General features: G+C 49.4%; 2 protein-coding genes across 6 annotated transcripts in view; both read right to left on the bottom strand.

Annotated features, from left to right (window-relative positions):
• Positions 1 to 729: 729 nt before the first annotated feature.
• IL17C (interleukin 17C) lies at positions 730 to 6,352 on the bottom strand. Its single transcript, XM_053270472.1, has 3 exons — positions 5,931 to 6,352; positions 3,946 to 4,253; positions 730 to 3,294 (listed from the first exon to the last, which is right to left on the bottom strand). Exons 1-3 carry the CDS (start codon positions 6,114 to 6,116, stop codon positions 3,045 to 3,047), a joined length of 744 nt encoding a protein of 247 aa, XP_053126447.1. The 5' UTR covers positions 6,117 to 6,352; the 3' UTR covers positions 730 to 3,044.
• A 10,492-nt stretch (positions 6,353 to 16,844) lies between these two features.
• The window catches only part of ZC3H18 (zinc finger CCCH-type containing 18), a 49,545-nt gene continuing 39,121 nt past the window's right edge, over positions 16,845 to 27,268 (bottom strand). For 3 of the 5 annotated variants that reach the window (XM_053271225.1, XM_053271223.1, XM_053271224.1), the window contains exons 14-19: positions 26,581 to 26,733; positions 25,488 to 25,648; positions 23,665 to 23,867; positions 21,923 to 22,022; positions 19,536 to 19,632; positions 16,845 to 17,765 (exon numbers count right to left, since the gene is read on the bottom strand). In XM_053271225.1, the coding sequence (XP_053127200.1) occupies positions 17,561 to 17,765; positions 19,536 to 19,632; positions 21,923 to 22,022; positions 23,665 to 23,867; positions 25,488 to 25,648; positions 26,581 to 26,733 (919 nt within the window). In that variant the 3' untranslated portion in view covers positions 16,845 to 17,560. The remainder of the gene's footprint in view (positions 17,766 to 19,535; positions 19,633 to 21,922; positions 22,023 to 23,664; positions 23,868 to 25,487; positions 25,649 to 26,580; positions 26,734 to 27,268) is intronic. The other 2 variants (XM_053271222.1, XM_053271226.1) reach the window with 2 other exon arrangements.

Below are 27,268 nucleotides of genomic sequence, written 5' to 3'. Positions count from 1 at the left end.
CCACTTGGTCATCCCCACTAAGATGGACTCAAAGGAGGTTAGGGTAGTGTGACAAGGGTGCAGAAAAGGGCAAATGGAACTGAGCAATGAGTCGGAGCATCTTTCCAATGAGGCAAAAATGTCTATGCTCATTTGTATTTGTGTACTGGAATTCATTTTAAAAGTTGTCCTGCATACAGGCCCTTCAAATGCATTGTACAAATAGAAAACATCTTGCTGTGTTCAGCATAAATGTGTGAATTACTGTACACTCATTGTGAGTGTTCAGCATCATGTCTGATTAGTGCTATTGTAGGCTGTCCAGTTATGTCAATGGAAAGGAAAAAGAGACTCCTTTATGCAATGTAACTAACATACGGAATCAACTATTACCACCACAACCACCAGATATGGCCATTGATTTAGAAGTGGATTGGACCAATTTGTGTCTTTCAGCTATTGGTGGAGAGTGATTAGAAGCAGCCCGTGCCTTTGAGTACCAGTTGCTGGGGGCTTCAAACAGCAGGATAGCGATTTGTCTTGGTCCTGCCAATTTGCTCTGAAGGCATATTTTGCTTGTGAAAATCCACGCATCCTGTGGCAAACTGGTCTGGATTGAAGGTGTGCGCAGGAGAGGCGATTGGATAGATTGGCCTGGAAGGGGTGGGTGCAGCTGGATAAGGTTACCTTCGGATCTCCCCTGGCCCTGCAGTGCTATGGCATTGCAACAAAGCAGTCTGAACCAGAGACTTTCCATAGACAAACAACGCTTTTATTGGTTTACGAAAGAATTTCACATCAGTTAAAAATGCATGTAAATCCAATCTAGGAGACATCCCCAACAAGCATTTTGTTGAATAAATACTTTTACATAAATAATAATTTAAACACCATCCTTAGGAGTTTAGGCACAACATACATAATTTAAAAATTCAGGGGAACATCAAATAAATAAATAGAGAGTTAAACCATTGCGGGAGGCAGCAAACAGCAGTGAAAGCTACAGACAGGCTGGCTGCATGTCCACACTTCTGTTCTACTAACCCGTGAAATCTGGTATCCAGCATGCATGGAGCATACCAGCCAGAGAATCTTTACCTCCATGTAAAGTTGGAAGCAAGGCTCTAGTCCTCATGGATACAGAGACCAAGGTGGAAGTGGATAGGCAACACTGCCAAGTTCTCTGAAGACAGAGAGCTGGACTTAAGAGTTGCTTCTCTGGGGCACAACTCCTTTCTCCACCCCTTGGCTAAGCAAAAGTTAAATAATTTTAAACATTACACTTGTAAAATTTGGCTTCTGTTGATACAATACTTTGCTTACCCCCCAGCCCAAGCACAGACAATACAATTGTATAGGTCAACACATCCAACAAGGTGTGGGAAGCCAGATTTCTCAGCTCTCCTGCTGGTCTTTTTATGGCTACTGCCTTTTGGTGTTCTTGTGGTTCTTATTGTCTTAGCCAATTTGAACGTTTTAATGCCATTTTCATTGTAGCTTAGTTTTTGTAAACTGCCTTGGGATGAGGTTTGTGAAAGGCGGTCTAGAACTTGAGCGATAAATACGAATAAATAATTAAAAACAAGCAACGTTGCCAGCAACACCCAAGGGTCTAGTCCTGATGATGGTTGCCGCTCTGATGTTCCTGGCAAGGAAGCAGAGCAGCCTTCAGCATCTTCCCGACCCCAACCCCTCCCAGGAGGGGAGAAGGAGGCTCCTCACAAACCTGGAAGGCGGCTGCATGAGTGAGCTGGGTGGGGCAGGGCAGGCACCCTTTCACAGCGGCACCCTTGCTCTGGAGGAGGAGCGGGGGGGGGAAGAGGAGTCGTCCTCTCCTGGCACAAGAGCACCAGGTCTGCCTTCATGCTGGCACCAGGCCCCTTAGTGCAGTGCTCAGCATGTTGGCAGCAGAGAGTTTCAGACAGGACTGAACGGCAGGTCTGCTGCCTGCTAAGTTACCGGCTTCTGCCAGGAGACGGTCTGCCGAGGTACAATTGGCAGGTCAGTTCGGTATTGGCTGCACGCCAACGTGCCCCTGAGCTGGACAATTGCACTGTGCCACAAGGTTGGCTGGGCATCAGCTGCACGCTGGTGCGCAACCAAGCTGTGGGATTCTCACCACAGCCTTGGGCAGCTGGAGCTCCTGAGGTGGCATCCCATGATAGAGAGGTGGGGGTGGGGGTGGCAGACAGGCGGAGTCCTGGCAGAGCATGGTCCCGAGAACTGCACTGCTGGAAGAGGAATAATAATTTAAAGCACTTTAAAATCTCATGGATGGGTATAAATATAATATAAATAAAATAAATAGGTTAAAAACAGGTTTCTGGGAAGAACACATCAGTCTGCCCCATTGTGGCTCAGGTCAACCCGGTGGAACGGAAAGTTCCCAACTTGAGTTGTGTTCGTTTTAGCACCCTCTGGAAATGTGGCTCTTAAAAGGCCACCAAATGAGGCGGGCAGAGTTAAGGGGAGGGAGGTGCCCCCGGCTGACTTAGGGCCAAGGAGGCCCAATTGCGCCCTTCTCCTAAGGCACAATCCCTTGGGATGTCTCTGCGGCTACGTAGGTAAACCCGCTTCAGCTGTCATGGCTTCCTCGCAAGGTCTCCTTGTTTTGCAGAGTCTGTGAAGAGGCCCTTTGTCATCTGCGGAGAAGCCATGATAGTTGAACCACTCAGATTTGCAAAGCAAACATCCTTTTGACCATGGTTTCGATTTCCAGCCTCCATTTCCCCCCCCCCCGGAAGGAGGTTTTCTGGAGAAGAGCATTCACCATGGTGGTGTTTTCAAGGAAGCAGATCTGCTCTTGGCCACATTGGTGTCCAGAAACCAGGCCCTTCTGCCGATGGCCTGGGGTGCTGGGTGTGTGTGTGTGGGGGGGGGGCAATATCAACTGGGCGGTGTCTGCTTTGTCTTTCCTAGGGGTCTACTGTTGAAACGGACAAGTGCTTTAGAACAAACACAATACCGGGGGGTGTGCACGAGGCTGCGTTCACAGGCTTGGGGTTTGGACACACTGCCAGCAAGACTGCTCCATAGGAGCTTTGCTGGCAGAGACGGCGCCCTGCTTAGCGGCTGGACGGGGGCAGGACACAGGCGCAGGCCACGGGCACCTTGATGTGCTTCACCTCGAAGGTGAAGCCGTCGTCACCAGCGCTGTGGTGACAGGGCGTGCGCTGCAAGACCATCATGTCCTGGAACACGGACACCGAGTTGAGCGACTTCGTCTCTCTTCCGGTCTTGACGTCGATGCATCCTTTGCAGAGACACTCCGCAAAAGCCAGCTGGGCCGGATAACGGTTCTCATCCTCATCGAGCCTGGCAAAAAGGCGGGGGGAAGAGAGTCAGGCGGAGTCGAAATGCCCCACTTGGTATCCCTGAACTGCAAGGTCCTCCTCCCTCTTCCAAGAATTGTGGGCTTTGTTTTCTTCAGCCTTTTCCTTGCTGCACGGAGCACTATTCCTCTTTTGGCCCAGTTATGGGAGATACAGGAACCCTCCGTTGCATCTGCTTAAGAATAGAGCCCTGCTTGTTTTGACCAACCACCTCGTTTCCTAAAGTGGTCTACCAGAAGACCAGCATAGCTCTCTTTAGCTGTTGCTCTCCAACACCTGCTATTTAAAGGCAGACTGCCTTTGAATATGGAGGTTCCATATAGCAGTCATGACCAATACCTATGGAATGGCCTAATCCTCTAATCTAAGCTAGTGACCATCACCTCGTCTGGTGGCAAGGAGTCCCATAAGCTAACAATCAGTCTGAATCCACCAGAGGATTATCATGAAGAGGAATCCCAGCCAGGAGAGGGGAAGGACATGTTTTATTAAGGAGCAGACCAAGACCCAGAGAGATCATCATTTTGGGTGAGCTATTAAGTGCTGGATCCCATTTTGGCTACTGCTGCAGCCTCTCCCAGCCAACTGCCCCAAGGAATTCTTCTGGGTGCTCCGAACAGCGCCTCAGTGTTACCTGTAGGTCCATGGCGAGATGGCGCGTTCGTTAATGTCGCCGCGCAGAGTGTCAGAGTTCTGCAGGTTGGGGCATCTGTCCTCATTGTGCCGACGGTGCCTCTGCCTGCCAGCCTGCTCACCCTTCACATAAGGCACCAGCTGCACTGGGGTGTGGCGCTCCCACCGCGCGGTCTTGCTCAGGAATTTCGTGGGCACTCCGCCGCCTTGCAGGTCCTGTGGGCTGAAGCAGTTCTGCTGCTGGTGGTGGCGGCGGTGCCTGGCATCTGTCCAGGCAAAGAGGGCGAGGAGGGCAAAGACGGAGGACCACTGGATGGAGAGAGGCAGAAGGGAGAGGGGGGTGAGGTGCTGGCGGCAGCAGAGGACAGGCCTTCTGCCTCAAGGGTCCCTGTCGGCCTTTCTTACCACCCAGAATGGTAAACTCCTAGTACCACTTTAAGTATTTCATCGCATGTGCCGAAATGCATTTTCACTTTTGCATTGGCAGGAGAGGTTTTTAAAGCTACACTTTCGATGTTCAGCCTTGAGGGACAACCGAGGGCAATGCACGCCCTTCCCCGCATTCTCTCTGCCTGCTTTTCCCTTCCATTCTTCCAGTGGCTTCCTCACGTCAAATCCGAGATTGCAAACCCCTTGAGGCAGGAAATTGCACTCCAGCCACATGGACAACATTATCTAAATTGTTCTTAGTAACAGTAATTAAAAAAAAACACACACAAAAACACCACCAAACACAATATCCATCGCAGCTCTTGCTGGGTTTGGAAGATAACCATTAACTCACACAGTCTTTGCTCAGAGCTTCTGATGTCTATTCGATAATGAGTCCACTGTATTCAGTGGGGGCTTGTTCTCAGGTAAGTGTGCCTAGAATTACAACCCTCCTCTTTTCTCTACCCATTTCCCTTTCTGTCAGTTCACTTTTCTTCCCCACATATCCGAAATATTGTTCTCCTGCTCCATGTCATGGGCAGATCAAAGGGCAGAGGTGTGAAGCAGAATCCAACAAGCTTCGCTGAGAATCTGCCTTGATTTGTTAGGGACACATTCTAAGCCATGTTATCAGGAAACCCATTGCAGAAAAGAGTCAGTCAACAACAGTATCACTCCCAGCCCAGGCAGAGTCTAAATAGTTTCTTGCAAGTTAGTCTGCCTAGCGATGGAACTCCAACTCTTAAAACTGAGCTAATATTCATTCAGGACTCTAGGAATACTATGCAGCCCATCAGGTATTTGACAGCCTGACTTTTCACCTTTTCGCCATAAAAGCAGTAGATAAGAGATGGGAAATAACGACAGGAAGGAGAAAAAAAGACGACATACACCTGAAGTAGGTTAGATATTTAAACGAGACACTCCATAAAAGTTTTTTGTTTTTTTTAAGAGAGAGACTGACTAAATATCAAAAATATTAAATGAGGATTGCTTTCCCCCATCCTTTCTTCCCCTCAACAAAACGCAACCAAGATTATTCAGGGAGGGCTCAGAGATAATTGAAACATCCTATTTCTAGAGTCCCACCCCCTCTGTTTTTAGTCAAGTTTCTTCGCAGGCGAGTGTGGGAATATTAGACTTGGAAGGTGCTCATTGTCTAGATACATTGCCATTTTCAGCCTCCATGAAACCCTGTGCTCTTTCTCCCTTGGAATAAGCCAAGTGTTTCCCCTCCCAGAGTTGCTGGAGCTTGTACAAGACCTCACCTCTCTGCTCTACCTCATTCTGCTGCCTACACCTGAGCTTACACCTAACAGCCTCCCAGTTGCACAAGACCCCCTAGAGACACCTGGAGTTCTGCACCAGGGATGCATCTGCACACTAGTTTGCACAAAAGCATCTCAAAGCAACTCAGCTGGTCCCAGTGGATTCTCCCCCACACTCTTCTGCTGCTCTGCCGAGAGAAGGACACTAGAGCTCTTCGCCCAGCAAGCAGCTCCCTGGCATTTCCCTTTAGCACCTGGAGGTGGCACCTGGAGCCAGCATCCTTACCATCTCGGCTGAATCCACGGAGGAAGGAGGCAGAGAGCAGGTGCTGGCGTAGAAGATGCTGGCAGGCTTATCCAGAGTCTGCCTCTTGCCCTGGAGTTGTGGGCTGATCACAGCGACCCTTGGGGGAAGGATTTCAACCAGTAGCAAAGACAGGTGCTCTGAAGGTAGCTTTGCACCTGTCTCCATTTATATAGCAGAGATGTTACACACCTGGAAACTCCAACTTTCCTCCTCCCCTTTGGGGAAATAGCTGAGTCTACTCACTTCCTCCTCCCTCACCAAGCACAAACGGGTGCTTTTAATAACTTGTTTCTTCCTCTGCAATCCCCTGCCTGCATTTGTGAAATAGTGCTCTTCCTAGGGTTGCTAACTGAATGGGTGGCTGGTGACCATACAGATCTATGCTTCCCATCCTGTCCCTACAAAGTGGATATGGGGTGGGTGGGGGTCTAGATGCCTAAATAGTGATTTGCAGGGAAGGCATTTAACCCAAGCAGGGATCTTGTATACACAGAGGCTGGGGATAGTGGAGCAGTTCTCTTCGTCTTTTCATGCTGAGAAAAATGTGAGCCCCTTTGATGGAAGTGACACCCCAGAAGTAAATCATTCGCCCATCCATCCATACACCACCCATCCAAAAATAGCTTCTGGTGGTTCACAATAATAATAATTTAAAAAAATAATTTAAACTATTAACATAAACCTCATTTGGAAACCATTAAAGCCACTTAGATATTATCAAAAGCCAAGCTGAAGAGCTGGGTCTTTATGGCTCTCCAAAATGAAAATCCTCCAAAGGGAAGACTCTGAACTGTTTAGCTCTATAGCTAATTATATATATATTTACATTCTACATTAGAATTAGAATTAACACTCTCTCATTAGGTTAACTGGGCTTAGTCTGGAGCTATGCAAGCTACGGAGTTTCATAGAACTCTTCATCACATGGAGTGGAACTGCAAGAGAATGTCACGGAGATGGAGAACAAGCAATGGTTATATCAGCTCTTGCAACCCCTGAGTTTTGGCTGGCTTTTCATTTCTTCAAACGAAGCATTCTGTCAGCTCCAAAGCTTGCATATTTTGCAGTCAAATTAATTTGGGCCAACATGGAATCTATTTTTACTTGCTTTATATTTCCTCTCCTTTGGAGCACTACCTTGGTGCAATAGTTAGTGTGTCAGTCTCAAAACCCTAAAGCCATAAGTCTGAGCCTTATATGGGGCAGGGCTTATTTTGGGAATGGGGCCATACCTCCGTGGCAGAGCATCTGCTTAGCATACAGGAGATGGTAGACCTGGGAAAGACTCCTGCCTGCAGCGGTGGAGAGCCACTGCCAGTCAGAGTAGACAATACAGAGCTAGATGGACCAGTGGTCTGACTCAGTAAATGGCAGCGACCCATTGCCTTCAGAATTTTATATTGAATGACCCTGGTATTGTTGCAGAAGGAAAGGCAATTGATCCATTCTCCTTTTAAGCAGCCAAATGGAAACTCTTGGAGGAGAGAATACAGGAGTGCTGGTGATGATCTCATCCTTCCTTTCTTCCCTGTATTAACTGTGGGCCAAAGGTCATGTCAGAAACCCTGGTATGTCTGCGTTTTAACTGTGAACAGCAGCCTTGCAAGTAAGTAAGTGTGTGTGTGTGTGTGTGTGTGTGTGTGTGAGAGAGAGAGAGAGAGAGAGAGAGAGAGAGAGAGAGAGATCTGATCAGGATTGGGACCACAGGGAAAGGTAGGGGTGTGTGTGTGTGTGTGTTTTAACCCTTTTGCTTTTTCACGGCAGCCCTTATAGCAGGTGGACAACCCTCCCTCCTGCCCCATGGCAGGAAGCTGCCACTGTCACCGATTTGATCTTGACTTCATATTTATCAGTGGCTTTCATTAGCCCAAGACTGGAAAGAGCCAGTGGGTTTTAGAAACCATTTTCAAACATGTGAAATGAAACCTGTAAAAAGACTGAGCTAAAATAGATCTCTACTGAGCTGTGGCCCCAACTCAAAGGTGCTCTGCCATCCCAGATGATGCCTGGCTTCAGGGTGGGGAGTTCACACATGCCTGGGAAAGCAACAAGTGATCCCTGGCATGTGTGGAACTAACTGTCCCTGCAGACCAGGGCAGGCGCCAGCAACAGAAGCCCATCGGCCAGGGCCCTCTCCGGGGACTCATGCAGCTCACAGCACCTTCCACCACCCCAGTGAGAAAAAACATAGGTGATCGCCTTGTTGCATGTACAACTCTCTCTGTGACGTGACCCCTTCATTATCCCTCCCCTCAAACTATCAGGAAGGGTGAAACTGCAGCAGACCTTTTTGCACAGAGGAAAGAGCTGGGCAGAGGCTCTGGGCAAGGAAGAAGTGGCTGCCCTCCTCTCTCCATGGAGTAGTCTTTGGGAGGACAGTCCTGCCAGTTTTCATTTCCATTCCTCTGATAGCAGTTGTTGTGGTTGTACACCTTTTAGAAGCTTTAAAGCTTAGGACCGGGTTCCCTGGGAGAGCACCTTCTTTGGCGTGATCCCCACCGCACATTAGTCGCCCAGCAAGTCTCATGGCTGAATGGGGATTTGAACTCGGCTCTCCCCGGTCCTAGTCCAGCATTCTAACCACTACACCACGCCGGTTCTTTTAGTCATCTTTGAAAGTTTTAAATTGTTTAAACCTCTGCTAACTGGGCAAAGAGGCACCCTTTTAATGTGGCAATTCTCTCTTTAGCAGGGGGAGAGTAACTGGCCCTCTCCGTCCCCAGCACAGCATCCCTCCAGTGACTTTTGCTGGTGTCTATCTTATGTTTCTTTTTTTAAGACTGTGAGCCCTTTGGGGACAGGGAGCCATCTTATTTATTTGTTATGTCTCTGTGTAAACCACTTTGGAAACCTTTGTTGAAAAGCGGTATATAAATATTTGCTGCTGTTGTCTTAACAGTTTGTCTTGTTTTGTTTTCATGGTTTTTATTTTTGTGAACTGCCTAGAGCCTTTGGAGTCAGGCGGTATATAAAATCAGATAGATAGATAGATAATAAAACACCCTTGCACATTTATTTGGTCCCTGCAGGCCCGATGGTCAAGACCATAAAAGTCTGAGAACGCTCTGAAAGCTGAAAAGTTGGCAATGCAATCACTTCCTTTCCCTCTCTAGGAGCACAGCCCTTGTCAAAGATCAGCATGATAATCCGTCCCCCTGGATGGTGTCCACCTCCCACCCTCGCTGGCTCATGTCCTTTGAGTTTCCAGGACCTCCTCAGACATAAGGCTGTTTATTGCAGCTGTTCCCCGGTTCAGCTGAGACGAGCCTTCCACTAATGAGGAATGAGCCACAGCAGTGCTCTGACTTGGCTTGCCAGTCCTCCGGCAATCAGCACCCTTCTCTCCTGGTGGCTCTTGGAAGAGCTTAGCCCACCCACCAGAATGTTGCTGCTGGCATCTCCGGCCATGGTAAGAAGGGCGGGCTGACCCTGCCCCCCTGCCCCCCGCTGTCTCCAGGAGTTTGGCTGAGCCCAGCTCTTCCCCAGAACGGGCATCCAACTTTGCTCTTGGAACTGATCTAAGGCTGCTACTGCAAAAGACTTACTTCTTGCCAGGAAGGTGCCAGGATCGCTGCCAAATACTCAAGCAAGGCATTAAGAGATGGGATCAAAGCCGGCTAATTGGGAGGAAATCCCATTTACTTCCGCTTTAATGTGATGAGAATCCTGGTTCAATTCTGGGACTGCAGGAGCAGCTCCGCTGTAGGGAGAGGTGTGTTTTGAAGGGACCATGTGCCTTGACTTGGCCGCTGCTCAGCTGTGGAACTCTGGGCCAGTGGGATGGAGTCAGTGGTGGAGCATCGGCTTTGCATGAGGAAGGTCCCAGGTTCCGTCCCTGGCAGCATCTTTGGGCAGGCCTGGGAAAGACACCTGCTTGGAACCCTGGAGAGCCGCTGCCAGTCTGTGCAGACCAGAGTGGCACAACTCCGGCCCTCCAGCTGTTTCTGGACTACAACCCCCATCATCCCCAGCCACACCAATAGTCGGAGATGGTGTGTAGACAGGGCTGAGCTAGAAAGACCAAAGGTCTGTATAAGGAAGTTTCCTGTGTCCCCACCTTGCAGGGTTGTTGGGAGGATTACCGTGGGGAGGAAGGGCAAGACGCGGCTGCCGTCAATAAATGCAACACAACCAACCCCACGGCTGACGACTCGGCCGTAACGGCAAGCCGGCTTCCTCCTCTCCCTGGGTGAGAGGCCACGCCACCCAGGAACTACTGCCGCTCAAAGAGTTAATTAGGCTCTGCTGCCTGCCGTGATGTGGAAATTAGGTGAAGTGTCAGGACTCATCAGCGCAGGGTTGACCTTTTCCAGGTCACGGGATCATCGTAAGCGGGCTGCGCAGAGTGGCGGCTCTGCCTGGTCATGCCTCTCGGTGTGTCATTCATTTGCCAAGCGCATCACATGCGCTACCTGCCCACAGGAGGGGAAGTCACCACCCCATGACCATTGCATCACAACTCCCAAGTCCGTTCCAATTCAGTCCAGAGGGAGGAGGCGGCAGAAAAACGGGCAGTCTTCACGGCTTCTTCTTTCCTTCCTTTCTGGGGATGGCTTATTAGACCACTGTGGCTTCATGCGCCGAATGGAGCGCATAAGAGATGTCTTTGATTCACACGTTGCCACTGCTGCAAGCTCTCTATAGGCGGCCTTGGAAACAGCAGCACACGCCAAGGGTTCAGACAGGGGTCTTTCCCAGCCGTACGTGGAGATGCTGCCAGGGATTGAACCTGGGACCTTCTGCATGCAAAGCAAAAGCAATTCTGCTGAGCTATGGCCCTATTCACAATATGGTGATAATAATACCAACCTCTCATATAGGGTGGTTGTCATTCCACAACAAAATATATGCTTTGAAAAGGTGAATGCAAAGTTTCTCGAACACCCCCCCCCTCGACCACTTAAAATTGCTTAGGGTCTCAGCAGACCACTTAACAAACTTTTCCTGTTGTTCTACCAATCAACGCTCATCTCCGGTGTTCAGAGGTAGACTGGTGCTGAATATGGAGGTTCAGGTTTAAAACAAACACTTCCTGTGTGTCTTGCAATGTGCTCTTAAATCTTGCTTTAAACCTAAGACAATGCACCATGATGCAGGGAACAAGCCACAGCGCAACGCTCAGTCAAATATTTATTACAGGTGTTGACCAAATGCTTACTTTTCTCCTAGCAGAAATATGGAATTTAAAAAAAAATTCTTTTACACCTCCTTGGGCAGAAGTGTCAGAAACAGAGGTGGCCTCAGCGCAACCACCTTTCTGTCACTTGGTTGTTATCCCCATGTGCTACAGATGTGTAGATCAAGGAGCAGGGAGCAGGCTGCTTGTGAAACCATGACTGAATCATGAGTGATCTCTGATCCAGGGACTTCATGATTCATGCTTCAGTTCCACTGTGTTTCAGCCGCTTCTGGTTGATGCTCTGATCCCATGAAGCCAATTTGGATGTGGAAACAAGGGATACTGTCGCTCTTCTTTCGCAATCCCGAAAAAGTCACTTCCTTCAAAGTTCCAGCATGCCCATTCACTGAACTGCCAGACTGTAATTAACTAAAAAGTTCTGGATTTCTTGGCAGACCATAGATAACAAAATTATACATGTGTGTGTGTGTGCACACAGAGTCCCCCCCCAAAGAAACTACTGATTTCTTTAACATCAGTGGCCCAAAGTACTGAGTTGTGCATGCTTAAGAATAAATTTGTATGCATGCTTGCTTACTTGGGAGTAAGCCTCACCCAACACTTAGGACTTATTTTTTTAATCTAATCTAATCTAATCTAATCTAATCTAATCTAATCTAATCTATCTATCTATCGCCCTGGGCAGTTTACAATGAAAATAATTTAAAACATCAAATCAATTAACAATTAGAATAATTTAAAACATTGAAAACACGTAAAACCCAATATTAAAAATATTAAAACTATACATCTAATTAAAAGCCTGGGTGAAGAAATGCGTCTTCATTGCCTTTTTAAAAGTTGCCAGAGATGGGGAGGCTCTTATTTCTACAGGGAGTGTATTCCAAAGTCCAGGGGCCGCAACGGAGAAGGCCCCGTTCCCGAGTAGCCACCAAACGTGTTGGTGGTAACCGCAGATGAACCTCTCCAGATGATCTTAACAGGTGGTGGGTCTCATGGTGAAGAAGATGTTATCCTAAATACCCAGAGGCTAAGCTGTTAGGGCTTTATAGGTAATAACAACCAGCACCTTGTATTTTGCCCAGAAACGTATCAGCAGCCAGTGTAGTTCCTTCCACACAGGAGTAAGATGGTCTCTCTGAGATGACCCAGAGACCAGCCAGAGACTTACTTGTGAGGATGCACAATTTGGACTGCACTGTAAGTCTGGTTTTATTTAAAATTGGACTTCAGCTGTGCAATGGCTTGTTGCTCAGGATTCTTAAACATGCTGATGCCATTGTTGTCATAGGCAACCCCTGAGTCAATGTGGAGAAGAGCAAGTGATACCTCTTTGTGTAAAAGCTAATAATTATATAATAATTGCTGAGTTTTCTTGATGACTTGTAAGCTATGCAAGAATAAATTAGAACCAGATCATGCCACTTATTCATACGCTGAGAATGTAAATGATCACTGGTGGGGACTGACTGCCTATTAATAAGATAACAAAATTGGTTAAGGCAGAAGAAGATTGGGAAAGCATTCCAGCACCATATTGGCCTTGGGTTGAGGTCTTTGCTTTATGTCCTTTGTGCTTCTGTCCTGCTCTTAGAACAGCTGACATCATGAGGCTAGCTGTTTATTGGGGGCTGAAATGCAATGAGCCAAGAAGACGGTGTGTTTCGGGGTGCAGAATGGGCAGGATGACATCTTACATTCTTACACCACCATGTAGTACTTCAAGGGTGCAATGCAACCCTTGCATGGGAGAGGGCAAATAATGGGCAGTGCTATATTCTGGCACTTATATGTATGTACCCCCCACCCCCCGCCAAGACTGGTGCCCTAGGCGATCGCCTAGGTCAGCCTAGTGAAGAGGTTGAACCTGTTCAGAGAAGAGGCATTCTCTCCTGGGTCCAAGGCAAGTGGGAAGGCTTCTTTGAAAACTGAGCCAGCAGTCTTTAATATATATTTAAAATATGTTGCCTGAATTAATCAAGAATGCATTTTGTTTGATTAAAACGTTGTTTAAGGGGAGGATCTAACCAATACATAAATTTAAAGGTTGCATCCCAAGCATTTTCATATGTTTGTGAACAATTCAGATAAAATAATGGACTCCCAGCCAAAGCTCTTCAGAGGTCTGTGTTTGTGCGCAAATGCTGGCACTTCTCTGCCAGGGTTAATTAATAAAATAAATTGCCAGGAGTGAACCTGAACCTTCTGCATGCAAAGCAGAGGCTCCCCCACTGAGCTACCGCGCCTGCCTCTTATGGATACGACAAATATCTATATACCGCTTTCCAACAAACGTTCCCAAAGCGGTTTACATAGATATAAAGACATCAAATGACTCCCCGTCCCCAAAGGGCTCACAAGAGCAACAGAAGACAGATCCCAGCAACAGCCCCTGGAGGGATGCTGTGCTGGGGATGGAGAGGGCCAGCTGCTCTCCCCGCTGCTAAATGGAAGAGAATCACCTCTTTAAAAAGGCGCCTCTTTGCTCAGTTAGCGGGGGGCCTCTGTTTCCCCACCCATTCCCATCTCACATTCAACATGCGTATGGGCGAGAGCAGAGTGTTCATCTCCTTTGGATCCGGATCCCTGAAGAGCTGCCTGCTCTCGTGAGTGTTCTGCCAACTGATGTTAACATCTTCATTAGAGGCCCTGGTTTGCTCTAGAGGTCTTCTCAAGGAAGTCAGAGCAGATGACCCCTCAATGGGATCTTCCAAACAGGGCAGTTTCACCCAGGACATGGCCTTCTTCGACTGTCTCTTGCAGTATGTTGTTGGCAGCTTAGGATCTGGATGGCTGAAGGACAGGAACACATGAGTGGATGGGATATTTTCCATAGTGCACCTGACCTGTGGAACTCCCTACACAAGGAGACCCATCTGGCATCCTCCCACATTACCTTTTGTTGAGGTTCTAAGACCTTGACATTCTGGTGGGCACTTGGCCTGCCTGAGGTCTAAATCTTACTGTTGGTTCTGGCTTGTTTTGGTGAGTGTGTATCTGCTGCCGCTTCTCATTTTATTGTTTCTTTTTGTCTTTTTAAATGGAAGTAAGGCTTCTTGGGCATTTTTGTGAAAGTAGAAAGGTGATATGATAGAAGTATTGATACTAATGAACAATCAAGCAAGGTGGGATTCGGAGCAGAAATTGTACAGGCGGCGTTCTCATTCAATTACAAAGATGGGAAATGCAAAACACACACACACACACCCCACAGAGCTGAAGTGCCAGTTGTGAAAAGGGGCTTTGTGGCAATGTTTCTGATTGCACAATAAATGGTCGGAGGTTTTTCCCATACGAAGCCTCCAAGACTGGCTTTCTGCTGGCTTCTGCTCTCCTTCCCTTCTCTTTCTCTCCCATCTCTGAAAACCCACTCTGATATGTTTTGAGTCACACAGGTGTTGACTTTTTGCTAGGTATTTTTGCTGGCAGGTGGGCCAAAAGGTCAAGTGGAAATAACAGGCAGTGGGGAGCCAGTGACTTTTTGAAAAGTCCACCGTGCTGCAAAATCTTCCCTGGTCTGGAAGAGGAAGCAAGGAAGGGGAGGGGCCTCGTGGTGCAGGAGAAACCACCATCCCCAGGTCCCAGGTAAGAGGAAAGACCCCTTCTTATCTTTTCCTGAGTACTCCCCCCCCACCCATGGAGAGTTGCTGTGAATCAGAGCAGATAAGGGCAAGGCGAGATCTGTTCCAAGATCGGCTCTGGGGGGAAATGGCCTCTGAGCCTCCCGCAGCTGCGGGCAACAGGCAGAAAAAACGATGCCCAGGCACAGCTCTTCCCACCTCTATCTAGCCTGCCATGCATCTGCTATGCGCATGGCACCCACAGCCCTGCCAGGAAAGGGGGGGGGGAAGGTGGCAAGGAAACCCTCCCATTCATTTGATCACAATTTTGAGGATATTCAGTAATTCGTAATAACAAATTCAAGTGGTCATGTGCACTGATCCCAAATGGGAGCAAAATGGGAGGACCCAAAAATAAGGTGGTGGTTTCCATCTACTTGAAGCCACCTAATGGCACAGAGGGGAATTGACTTGACTAGCAAGCCAGAGGTTGCCGGTTTGAATCCCCACTGGTCAGTTTCCTGGATTTTGCAAAATGCCTATACTGGGCAGCAGCGATATAGGAAGGTGCTGAAAGGCATCATTTCACACTGCGCGGGAGGTGGCAATGGTCAACCCCTCCTGTATTCTACCAAAGACAACCACAGGGCTCTGTGGGCGCCAGGAGTCGACGTCGACACCGACTCCTGGCACAATTTACTTTACTTCTGCCTACTTGGGAGACACCCCACCCCCCTTTGCAGAAAACCCCTCTCACAATGGCCTTGTAGCTTCAGGCCCTGTGGGATGCTGAGGTCTCTTGAGCCAGGGCATGGGGGGGGCATAGTTATAATTTGAACAAGGGGGTAGAAATGTCCCTGGGCCAGCTGGGTGACAGCTTGCTCTTCACTGTTGATGCTGCATCTGTATGAATATATGAGGTGACTGTGGGAGGTGTATATGGGTTTTTGTTTTGTTTTTTTAACAGTTCTGAGCCAGGGAAAAGCATGCATGAAAGGCTGCACGTGTGGGGCATGTGTGATATTATTTTCATAGGAGTGAGAGCAAGGGCATGCCAAGAAAGTTTTGCTTTTCACCAGAGACCCATTCACATCTTATGTTCAATATGCATCTGAAGCGTGCACAGTTTACCCAGATACAGCTCTGTACACAGGTATGGCCATTTACATGTGATGCTGAATGCATGTACAGAAATATACTTCCTCTCTGTAGCATGTGTTTGAAAGGCAACTCAATTTATATTTAATTCATTTACTTAAAACCTTGGAAGCCATGACATCATCTGGACAGTCAGTCGAAAAGATGTTGTCTTATGTGGTAAGCACACATGGGTTCATTAGGATGATTATTATATTTACTTTTTTAAAACTGGAAAAGTCTGGGCGGGTCACAACTGTCATTACCTACTATTTTGCTTCTTGGGTCAGAATTATCAATTGATTATTCAATTATCCATGAAGACACTGATAACTGTTAACATTGATCTGAGCACGCCCAAAGAACTGAGAATGCTACATCATGCCTGTGCTACAAGGGACAGTCATCTGCAAAAATTTACCTGCAACATTGGAACTGCCCTGTTTGATTAATAAAGCGTTGATTCATTATGGGAACTGACCATGTGATGTGCACCAGAATTTAAGCATATAGCCCACATTACAGCACTACAGTCAGGCATCTAAAATCCACTGGCCAGTGGCGAGGACCCCTGGCCTGACTGTTTGACAGAATTACCAAGCTTAGTGACAAACTGTGAAAGGGAGATTGAATGGGCTTCTCTTTGCCCCCTTTACAAATAAGAACTGGGTTGCCTGGGACAAATAAAGCTTGTATTAATTAACTCTGCCTCTGAATATCTGAGTTAGGTCCCATGGTTATGTTTCTTGGTGCCATGGCTCCCTGGCACCTGGGATTTAAAACAACAAACAAACAAAAAACATACATTTCTTGAGTCTCTTGCAGGTAAAGTGCACACCCAGCAGAGGCAGCTTGTCAGTAAAGGCAGGAGGGGCTATGCCCCCCCTGCCCGGCCCAATGAATAAACCGAAACAAAAGCAAGCTAGCAGGGAAGCTCCGACTTGCAGCCAGCAAATAATCGAAAGCACAAAGATTCCTCCAGCCCCAATTCCGTGAGAGCTCAAAATACTAGAAGGTGGGAGGAGGGGTTGGGACAGAAACAGGTCAAAGAAGAGGAACTGTTTATCAAAATACTTTATTTTCAGCATAACTCCTCCAAAAAAAAAAAAAATCCTTATCAGACACACATCCTGACAGTATTTTTTTTGCTTCTTTTCAACCCCCGCTCCCCAAAATCAACTAAAACAATCTTCTGCTTAAAATAAAAGACACGTGGGATCTTCCAACCAGACTTCCATCAAGGATAGCTAAGTGATTGGTTTCGTTCCTGGTGGGGACGAGTTGGGGCGGCGGGGGGGAGGGGAGGGCAGAGGAGAGACGACAGAGGAGACATTTCTGGTGGGTGGCATCAGGCTTTCTGACTCTCTCCTGACACAGGATGTAGAACTGCATTGCTGAAGACACTCAACACACAGCAGGACTAACTAGGGGAAAGACAACTCGGAGCTAGCAGAGAGAAGGCATCTGGCAGGGCTGCCATGTGGAGTCCGCTGTACCAGATAGGCATGGAAAACATCACAGGGGGCACGGCTGCCTCAGCGGCACGGTGCCAGCAACACGTGGGCTGGAGAGGAAGCCAGAGGGGGGCCGTCTTGGATCTGGGCGGGTGGGCAGGCATTCGGCTGACAACATTTCTCTTCTCTTTCCAATTTTTTTTTTAATTTTTTAAAAAGGACCACAGCCAAAATAAAACCGAACTGCAAAATCCGAAGTGGCCGCTTGTACACTATTTATAAAAACACAGAGCAGTCTCTAATCCGGGCCACGAGAGACTATACTTTCCCAGGAATCTTGGCCCGTTTGCGGGCAATGGCGTCTTCCACGGCCTTCAGCTGCTTCAGGAGCTCCTCCCGCCGTGACAATGTGCTGGACTTGCCCGATTTCGTGGCAGCAGCTGCGGGGGCCGGTTCGGCCACTTTGCCCGGGATGCTCGTGACCTTGCTGGAACCCTTGGGCTGGGGAGACAATGGGCGCTTCCTGTGGGAGGAAAAGCACACCGCCGTGAGAAGCAGGAGGGTGGCAAGAGGGAGAGGCACGGCCGGGCCAGAGTTGGTCCAGATGAGCAGAGGCTGGAGGGAGGCTCCCACTGAAGCCACAGCTTACTATTTTAAAAAACCCATTGTAGGCTTGTTCACATGGCTGGTAAATGGGTAAAGACAAGCATCCTCCTCACCTTCAAGTGCTGGTCATGGTCTGGATTTCTGGTCATGTGAGCTAAAAGCTCGGTCAGAGGAGGAGAAAGTGACTGTGTGAGAGGCAGGAAGAGGCGTTCCCTCCTGCTTTGGTAATGTGCTGGGTAGAAGTGCTGGAGAGGACGATGACGCTGGAGTCTGCACCTGCCTCCCACACGATCCCTTTCTCCTACTCTGATCTTGCTTTTAACTCACACATGATTGAAAACCAGGAGCAGGGACAGCTCTTGAAGCCGGGCCATTTATCAACATCAACAACATCATCATCATCATCTATTTAATTTATATACCGCCTAACTCCAAAGGCTCTTGGCGGTTCACAAAAACAAACACAATAAAGACAAAATAAAACAAATCATTAAAACAGCAATTCAAAACGATTTAAAACATTCAAAGATTACTAAAAGCTAGGCTAAAAAAAGAAAGAGTGTCTTAAGGGCTCGTTTGAAGGATGGTAAAGATGTTAAACCACAAATGTTTATAGGGAGCATATTCCACAGCCCAGGAAAATGACATTTAACGGAAAATGACATAATATAAATGGCAGAGCACTGTCTCCTTCATTTGGTGATTATGTTAATGATTATGCATGACGGCTTTGTAGTTTTTGAATGTAGAAGTGTGTGTGTGTATTTTTCTGCTGGCCTATGACCATAATAAATTAAACTAACTATCCCTTTGATGATCACATGAGCAAGCCTATTCATTGTTTTGGTCCAGGGAATAAGAACATCTTGGCCACAATGCAATGGCAGAAACCAAGCTTTCAGAGCAGTTTCCATCCCAAGTAGGCTGACATCTCTTCCCTTTCCATTTCTGAAATGCAGCATAAGCCCTCCAAGTAAATCTTAAGAATTCCTCCTCCTAATCAAACGTACTGGATTTCCCTATCCCTTCCCTCACACCCAGTTCCAGGCAGCACAAAAAAGCATCCAAGCTGCGATGTGGAACTTGGCCATCCTTTTTCACAAAGTTGAACATTAATGTAATAGCAAAAATTGATTCTGAGCAATATATAAATAGTAGTACTGTATTTCCCTGAATAGAGGATTAGTCTGAATTTAAGATGACCCCCTTAAAAAAACAAACACAAAAAACCCCCCACCAAACTTCTGGAGCACAGTTTACTCCACTGAGGGGAATCTCTTCCAGTGCTCACACTTCTAGTCTCCCTTTCATATGCAACCAGGGTGGGCCCTGCTTAGCTAGGGGACAAGTCATGCTTGCAACCATAAGACCAGCTCTCCTCTCCAAAGAGAGACAGACACTGCACCCAAAGTCCTGCACTGGAAGGGTGAGGTGTAACACCATGACTGGCAAGCAGAGGTGAAGGTAAAGATACCCGGCCATCCTGCAAACAAGCAAAGATGACACTGTTCTCTGCAAGGCAGTGCCAAGAGATTCCCTGCCAAGTGAGATCCCTAGGATAACTGCCTGGGCGTGTGGGCCCTTGCCTCTCTCTGGGACGCAGCAGCCGTCCAAGTGCCTGCAGGAAGAACAGGCAGGGACTGCCTAATGAAGCAGCCAGGGAAAACCTCTCAGCAGCAGCACTCACTTGTCGGCTTGAGCAGGGGAGGGCTTCGGATTGGGGCCTCGTTGGCGGTCCTGTTTGGGGGAGGAGAGCCTTCCAGTGAGTTTCCTATCACGAGTACCTGGGACAGAAGGAAAAAGTCACATGCACATATTCTTAAGACTCTTGCTAGCCATGTTGAGAATCACTGACCGAAAGGCGGGGTAGAAGTTCTTTAAATCAAACAGGTCAATGCAGTTCAATTGCACGGACTGAAAGCGGACATGTTACAGTTTTCAAGCAGGCAGGATACCAGCGGAGGGTCAGGAGACTCATCTCTAACGGGGGAAAGCACTGATGGAGATCCATGAATCTACTAATTGGACAAAACTTCTGCCCTAGGGCAAGCTTGATGATGCATTCCCAAATTTTTCAACAAGGGTGTTTAGAGCTATCTATTGGCATGTTTTCTGTATCTTGTTAAAACAAAGACAAGTCAAATTTTAAAAATGGAGGGCAACAAATTATTAACAAAGCATTTTACCGTTCAAAACACTTCAAGATACATTACCTGAGTAAACCTCACAACAACCCTGCAAGGCAGGTTATCTACAGGGTGGGCAGATGTCAGTCTTGTCGGATCCACTTGGGTTTGTTTGTTTCTTAACGAAGAACCCCAAGGATCTCCAATCAGAGCCAGGTGCAAAAACAGTGGCCCAGAGTGGCTGAGTCACATTTAGAAGCAGGGAACAGGGTGCCTCTGAGCACATACTTCTGCCCCAGAATTTGTTTTTCGTACTGGACTGGAGCTCACAGGCTTGTCACACAAAAATCCACTCCAGGTTTTCCTCCTGTTACATTTGCCATTTAATTCCATTACTCATCATACACCTGCTTTGCTTTCAGTAACCTAATTAAGAAGATTGGGGGGGGGGGATGGGAAAGGCTGTTCCAAACGGCTGTGATTGGTGGAGCCTGAAACTGCTGGCTGATCTCCTGCAAAATCAGGGAGAAAATCGACTAACACATGCTGACCTCCCTTCTGCCTGCCTCTGATCTCCATCTTGCAGGGAGGGGCTGAAACGAAGAGGAAACAGATGCCTGGCCACCTGAGGAGTTCATGGTAGGGGCAAGATTCAAACTGGGGACTTTCCAGCCGATGCACCAGCTAAAGAGAATCCCACGCTGCATTTTTCCAGTGGTGAGATCAGCACAAGGAATGTGGCACAGTTACTGATGCTGCCGTTGTCTTGGCAGCAGTTGAGCAATGCCAGGCATGTCCCAGGGACAGCTGGCAAAGCCTGGCACCGCGGCCGGCGCTTTTGATTTCACGAGCAACAGTGAACGCTAAAGGAATCCAGGCTGAAGTGCTGCTTGCCTGCCTTTCAGGAACAGCAGCCCAGTCAGCTGGGGTGATGAGTGTACCAGCCGGAGAGAACGGCAGCTCTCAGTGAGGCAGCCACGCTGGGCTGGCAACAGATCTGGAGGAAAGCCGGGGGTGTCGGTGTCTGGCTTTCGCCACACATGCCGCTGAATCAGACCAGAGCCTGGACAAAGGCAGGAAGCGGCTGGGGTGTTAAGAGCAGGCAGGACCAGGTCCCCCACCCGCGGCAGTTATGTGGGTGGCGTCTTCCCTCTCCCTAGCCTGGTGGCATAACTGGAATGCCCTCTTCGAGGAGGCACTGGATAGCCTTCTGGTTATGTCAGAGAGATCAGATATCAGATATCTTTCACAAACTGGGATAGCTTTCTGAGGCTAGGCCCAGGTTTCCACTGATCCCTCTTTCCCAGCATGTCTTAGAACTCTCAGGGCCACGAGGCCAGGGAGAGGGGAGACCTCTCAGCCACTACGGAAACGACCCGTTCTGCTGTGTTTTGCCACTGCTGGGCTTCGGCCAAGCCTACCGGTTTTAGTTACTGACTGACACTTCACAGAGTGTCACTCCCGAAAAGTGGCAAGCGGCATCTCACAGGATTTCTGCACTGAGAGAAGCAAAGTTCTAGGCACGGAGGGAAAAGGGGCATCGAGGGCTCCATTTCGGCTCGCCGTACTGAGTGTGGCATGGAGCTGAGCATCCCAGCACATGCCCAGCCTCTCTCCAATATCCCCACGTTTGCAAGATCGCTTCTGCAGCCAAATGGACGTGTACAGATCCCACGGTGGCTCTGGGGGCCTTGAATGGAGTGCCAAGTCCCACAGCTGCCTGGCTCATCGGCAGAACAACGGAGCAGGCCCCGAGGGCTGAGCTCCGAGTGAGGAAGGCAAACGCACCAAGTCCAAAACAGATCCCTTTTTTTAAAAAAGAAAGAAGAAAAAGCCAGCCGGTGCCACATGCTAACCCAGCCTGGTGGCATCGCAGAAGGTGGGAGAATGGAGCGCAACGGCAGGCGAAAGGGCAGGAGAGGCCTTGCCTCACAGGGTGCCTCCTCACCTCTCTCTGGAGACAGGTTGATCCGTTTTGCTGGCGGAGACGCCTGCCGGTCTTTGTCGGAGGGCTCGTACCTCTTCCTGCTGCTTCCTTTGTCAGCTGCCTAAAAACAAAGGAGGGGCTGTCAGCGGCAGGAGGGCCTGCCTGGGGGGCGCCATGCCGCAGCAGTTCCTTCGTGTGAAGCCTGCACCTTGGGGCTCCCAGCCAGAGACCTTTCAGGAAGAAGGCCGGAGACCACGGCTGCAGGCTGGCTCTGGCAGGAGCCGAGGGAAGAGGCCTCACTTGCTCGCTCGCACACAACAGGTCAGGTCAGTGCCTGCCCCGGGCAATGGCCCAAGCAGGCTGCAGTCCGAGGCCAGCTTGGCCTGAATGCTTCCCCTTTCAGCTGGCCCTTCCCCCAGAGCTAGTGGCTGAAGTTCATCAGGCGCAGCCGTCTACCAAGTCAGGCCCTCGGTCGCTCTAGCTCAGGATTGTCTACCCTGACTGGCAGCGGCTTCTCCAGGGCTGCAGGCAGGAGTCTCTCCCAGCCTTACCTTGGAGAGGCTGACAGGGGACTTGGGACCGTCTGCACGCAGCAGGCAGCTTCCCCGAGCAGCCCCGTCCCCAGAGGGGAATCTCTTCCAGTGCTCACACACAGTCACCCAATCCAAATGCAAACCAAGGCAGACCCCACTTAGGAAAGGGGACAAGGCATGCTTGCGACCAAAAGACCCGCTCTCTTCACCAAAATCGAGACATTCATCTGCCACCAACCTTCTGCCGTCCTAGAAACAGGGAAGCTCAGCAGCCCTGGCATTGGGTCCCCCTCTGGTACGGCCCCCTGCAGAGAGCGGGCCTTGCGGTTGTGAGCATGAATTGCCCCCTTTGTTAAGCAGGCTCTGCCCTGCTTTGCAAGCGGGAAGGGTGACTACATGGAAGTCCTGTCTGCTGTAAGGCTGCAGCTCAGTGGGTAGAGCGTCTGCTTGGCATGCAGACGGTCCCAGGTTCAACCCCTGGCAGCATCTCCAGGTAGGGCTGGGGAAGACTCCTGCCTGGAACCTTAGAGAGCCGCTGCCAGTCAGAGCAGGCGATCCTGAGCGGGATGGCCTGATGGCCTGACTCGGTAGAAGGCCGCCCCCTATGCTGCTATGTACTTTCGGACACAGTTGAAAGAAGGGGACAAGAACTGGCACGGAATAAAGGGGCCACCCAGGACAGGTCCACCTCACAGAACTGAATGACGTCCTCGTGAATTTTCTCCCTTAGATGTGAACGGATGTCACTCACTCCTTTGGAGGCAGGGGGGAGCAAACCATTGCATGGGGGCAGGGAGGGGAGAGAGGGAGAGAGTGTTGTATCAGGATGAAACGGCCCAGCCCCACTGGCACTGGCTGGCCTGGCTTCCACCAGCAGGGACACCCCCCCCCCCAAAAAAAATGAGGGGAGGTGCCACTCATGTCCTGTGTGCAGAAACACCCTTCGCACCCTGCAGGCATTCCAGACAGTGTTAATCTTCCCCTCACACCTATCCTGCCCTGGTAATTACAGGCATCTTGCTTGTAACCAAATACATAGGCAGGGCCCTGGGTGTGTGGGCATCCATCTCTATAGTTATCTCTCTAACAACACAGACACACACGGCGCTGGCTGTAGATTTCATGATGAAGGTGGCCAAGCTCCATCCGGATCCCAGATCAGGAGGCGGCGGGGGGGCGGGGGATCAAGACCCGTCTGCCCTGTGTCCCACCCCCTCTCCAAAACCTCACCTTGTTCAACAGTGTTAGTTTGATTTCTTTGTGGGCACTGAAGCCCGCTGGCTGGGGCTGGAGAGGTGGGATCTGCTGAGGTGGGGGCGGCTGCTGGGATTTGCCCCCCGGCACGGGCTTGGCCGACCTGGGAGGCTGTGCGGGCGCTTCCCGTTTCCGCTTCTCCTCCTTGATGCCACCGCCTTCCTTTTTGGGCTTTCCTGCTAAAAACCAGAATGCGTGAAAGTGAAAGCCTGGCCAGAGGACTGTCAGCATGAAAGCCACTTAATTATTAATTATTGTTGTTGTTGTTGTTGTTGTTAATACTACTACTACTACTACTACTACTACTAATAATAATAATAATTATTATTATTATTTTATACTGCCCTTTATCCTAAGACCCCAGGGTGATTAACAACAGGATAGAAACAGTCATAAAATTTCAATAAAAGCAACCTAAGAATAGAACACACACAGCTCCCATTTAAAGAGAGAGCAGGGGGCCACTCATTGGCTGAACCCTGAATAAAAAAGGCCTCTGAAAGGCTGGGAAAGAGGGAGCTGTGCGGATCTCAGCTGAGAACGAGTTCCACAGCCTTCTGTTTCTAGTTTGTTTTTAAAACCCCCCCCACACAGACACACCATAGTTTCCCATTTCATCCAAACTGGGGAAACTGAGGTTTTCCCAAACCACAGTTACTTAATAAGCCAGGTTACTAAACCAGGATCCGAACCAGGAAAGGAAGCTTTTGGTCTCCTCCCCTTGTGCACAAAAGCGGGGGTGGTGGACCTGAAGCTGGGGTTTGGTGCTATGTTAGTTCCTGGCCACGGTCTTAATAACTGCAAACAAAGTTAGTCACAGGAGACGCAAACCATGTCATTTAAATATCACATCCTTAAATGCCACCAACGCCAAGAATGTTTCTGAAGGACCAACAGCTTTTCCATTCTGAACATTCATTTTTATCTCCACTGACTTCAGAGAACTAAAGGTTTGCACAGACGGAAATGTGCCAATAGAAAGAACGCTGGAAGGGAAAATGGGCACGAGCAAAAAACAGACAGTCAGAAGCCGGGGGAACAACAAGGGATGGATGGGAGGAAAAGAGAGGCAGAGGAAGGCAGGCAAAAGGCAAGGAAATGGCAAAGAACGGGGAAGCGTAATAAAGGGAAGGCTCTGGTAAACAGTTTATACAGAATTACCAAGTTTGAAAAGGAAGAGCACTCATCTTTCCTTGCTGCACCCACACAGATCATCTGTGCACTGGGACTTTGTTGCTGTCCGTGCCCCCTAGCCCACCACAGCCCCTGCTTTACTGCTCAGTGTCAGTCACCCACTCTCATGCGCCCCCTCCCCACTCCTCTTCCCTATATGCATATGGAATCCCTACTGCCCAATCACCACAGTGCTTCTGTTCTGTTACCTCTGATTGGTAAAGCACTGTGTGGGCGGGGCTTGCCATGCATCACCTTAGTGTATTAGGCAGGTAGGGAGAGAGAGGGGGGTGGTGGGGTGTCTGTTTTGTTCCTCCTCTGTTTATTTTTTAACAAACAAGCTACTTCCTCATCAATCTCCATAGGTCCAATTGCACAAAAACCTCAAGTTTCCAGTGTATGTTGGGTTTTGATTTTTTTTTTTTTTGGCATTGCATAAAGCATGTCTAGCTGCATGTTAGCATAAACCTTACCAAACCAGCCTTCAAAAGGAGGCATGAAGCATGCCCTTCCACCAAAGGGTACGGAGGCTGGGTCCTGGCAGCAGCCACAGGGGAGCTGTACAAGCCACCCTCAGAAACCTGAGCAGACCAGAGCGCCACACGTGTGAATGCAGAGCTGCGTACCTCTCTCCTTCTTCTGCTGTGCTGGCGTTGGGGATCGGGAGCTGGCTGAAGAAACCGGGCTGGCCAGGTCTGCGTACATGTCTTCCGAGTCAGCACTGCGCACGGAGCTGCTGCTGGAGGAGGCACTAGAGACGGATGAGACACTACTCACACTCAGGGACCTGATGGGCGTGGGGGAGGAAGGAGTGCAAGGAGCATTAGGCCTGGGAGGATCAGCTGAAGCAAAGCCGCAATCACCCGTTTTTTAATTTTTACAAACAGGCCAAAAGGTTGGGTAGTTTTCTTTTCTGCCTGGCTACAAGCCTCTCCCCTGCCCCCACTGGCTGACTCGCTGTGATGTCATAGAATGTCTACGATCATGCTGGATGCTCAGAGAAGATGAGCATCAGCAACAAAATGCTGGTCAACTGCACTGTACAGCGTTTCTGAGTGAAATCAAAGCTGAATGAAACGCCACCGCGCCCCCCCCCCCCACCATGGGGGTGGGAGTAATATCTGGAAAAAGGAGGGAAAGTTTGCAGGAAGCAGAGGGAAAGGGATGCACTCCCATGAGGTCACCAAAGTTATGGCACAGAGTGTTTCAGAAGCATGTTAGGCAAAGCAGGCTGATTGTATTAGCAGGGTTGCTTTCGTTGGGTTTGTTTGTTTCCTGGATTTCTTCTTGACAACAGCCTGAAGCCAAGCCAGGCTCCTTCTCAGAACTAAATTAAGCTAAGGAATGCCCCGCGTTGCATAAGAAATTGTGCTGGCTGCCTGTATAAACAGGAGGCATAAGTTTCGATAAAACGAAGGGCAGCCTTTTTGCCATGGAGTCAAGAGCTTTGCTTTCAGAGCACACTTCTGACGAGCAGGCCCAGGGCATGTGTGTGGCTGAGAAAACCTGGCCAGATACTGACAAGGGACAGGATGCAGCCTAGGACACATCTCTGCTCTGACCCAGGAATTCCCAGAGTTTCCAAGGAGCAGCTGCTGACCTGCGGCACTTCTCTCTCTCTCTCTCCAATTGCTGAAACAATCCGTTAGTCTTAGGGGATGCTACCAACAAACAGATCCTGGGTTGAGCAGAATGGCCCCCACTGAGCAGAAGTCTCACCTGGATTTTCTGGAGCCGGACGGGGACGGGGAGACGGAGGCTGAGGTGGAGCGGGAATGAGACCGGGAGAGCGACCGAGACAGAGACCTGGAACGGGAGCTGGAGCCGCTGTAGCTAGAGCCGCTGCCGCTCATGCTGCAGCTTATGGCCCGCCTGCAAGGGAAGCCCAGAGAAGCCGTTTAGCCGCTCCTGTGCAGGGCAAGGAGGCAGGACCAAAACGCCAGGCGGGCATCTGCCCAGGAATTTCAGGGGAACTTCTGTGCTTGCCCGACGGGAATGTCACTCCAGGAATACGAACATGCGCACAAGAGCCTTCCTACCACGTATACAAAGTCAGGCTTGCCTCCAGTTCTTAGAATGATCTTCCGCTGAACTGAAATGGAGCATTCCCTCCATTAGTCAGGGAGCCTCCCAGCAACTAGACGTGCACTAGGTACCCAAATGGCGGGAGGAAGGCGCTGGAGGGCATTACGACCTGTGTGCCTATGTGGCGGGGACTCTGGGGACATGCAGCAAAATGCTACGTTTTGGGAGGAACATAGGAAGCTGCCTTCTGCTGAGCTGGACCCTTGGTCCACTGAGCTCAGCAGTGTCTCCCCAGACTGGCAGCGGCTTCTCCCAGGTTGCAGGCAGGAGTCTCTCCCAGCCCTCTCTTGGAGATGCTGCTGCCAGGGAGGGGACTGGGACC

Source organism: Hemicordylus capensis, chromosome 9 (genome assembly GCF_027244095.1).
Source record: "Hemicordylus capensis ecotype Gifberg chromosome 9, rHemCap1.1.pri, whole genome shotgun sequence".
NCBI lineage: Eukaryota > Metazoa > Chordata > Lepidosauria > Squamata > Cordylidae > Hemicordylus > Hemicordylus capensis.
Note: the sequence above shows the minus strand (reverse complement) of the source record. Positions and strands in the feature narration are given on the sequence as shown.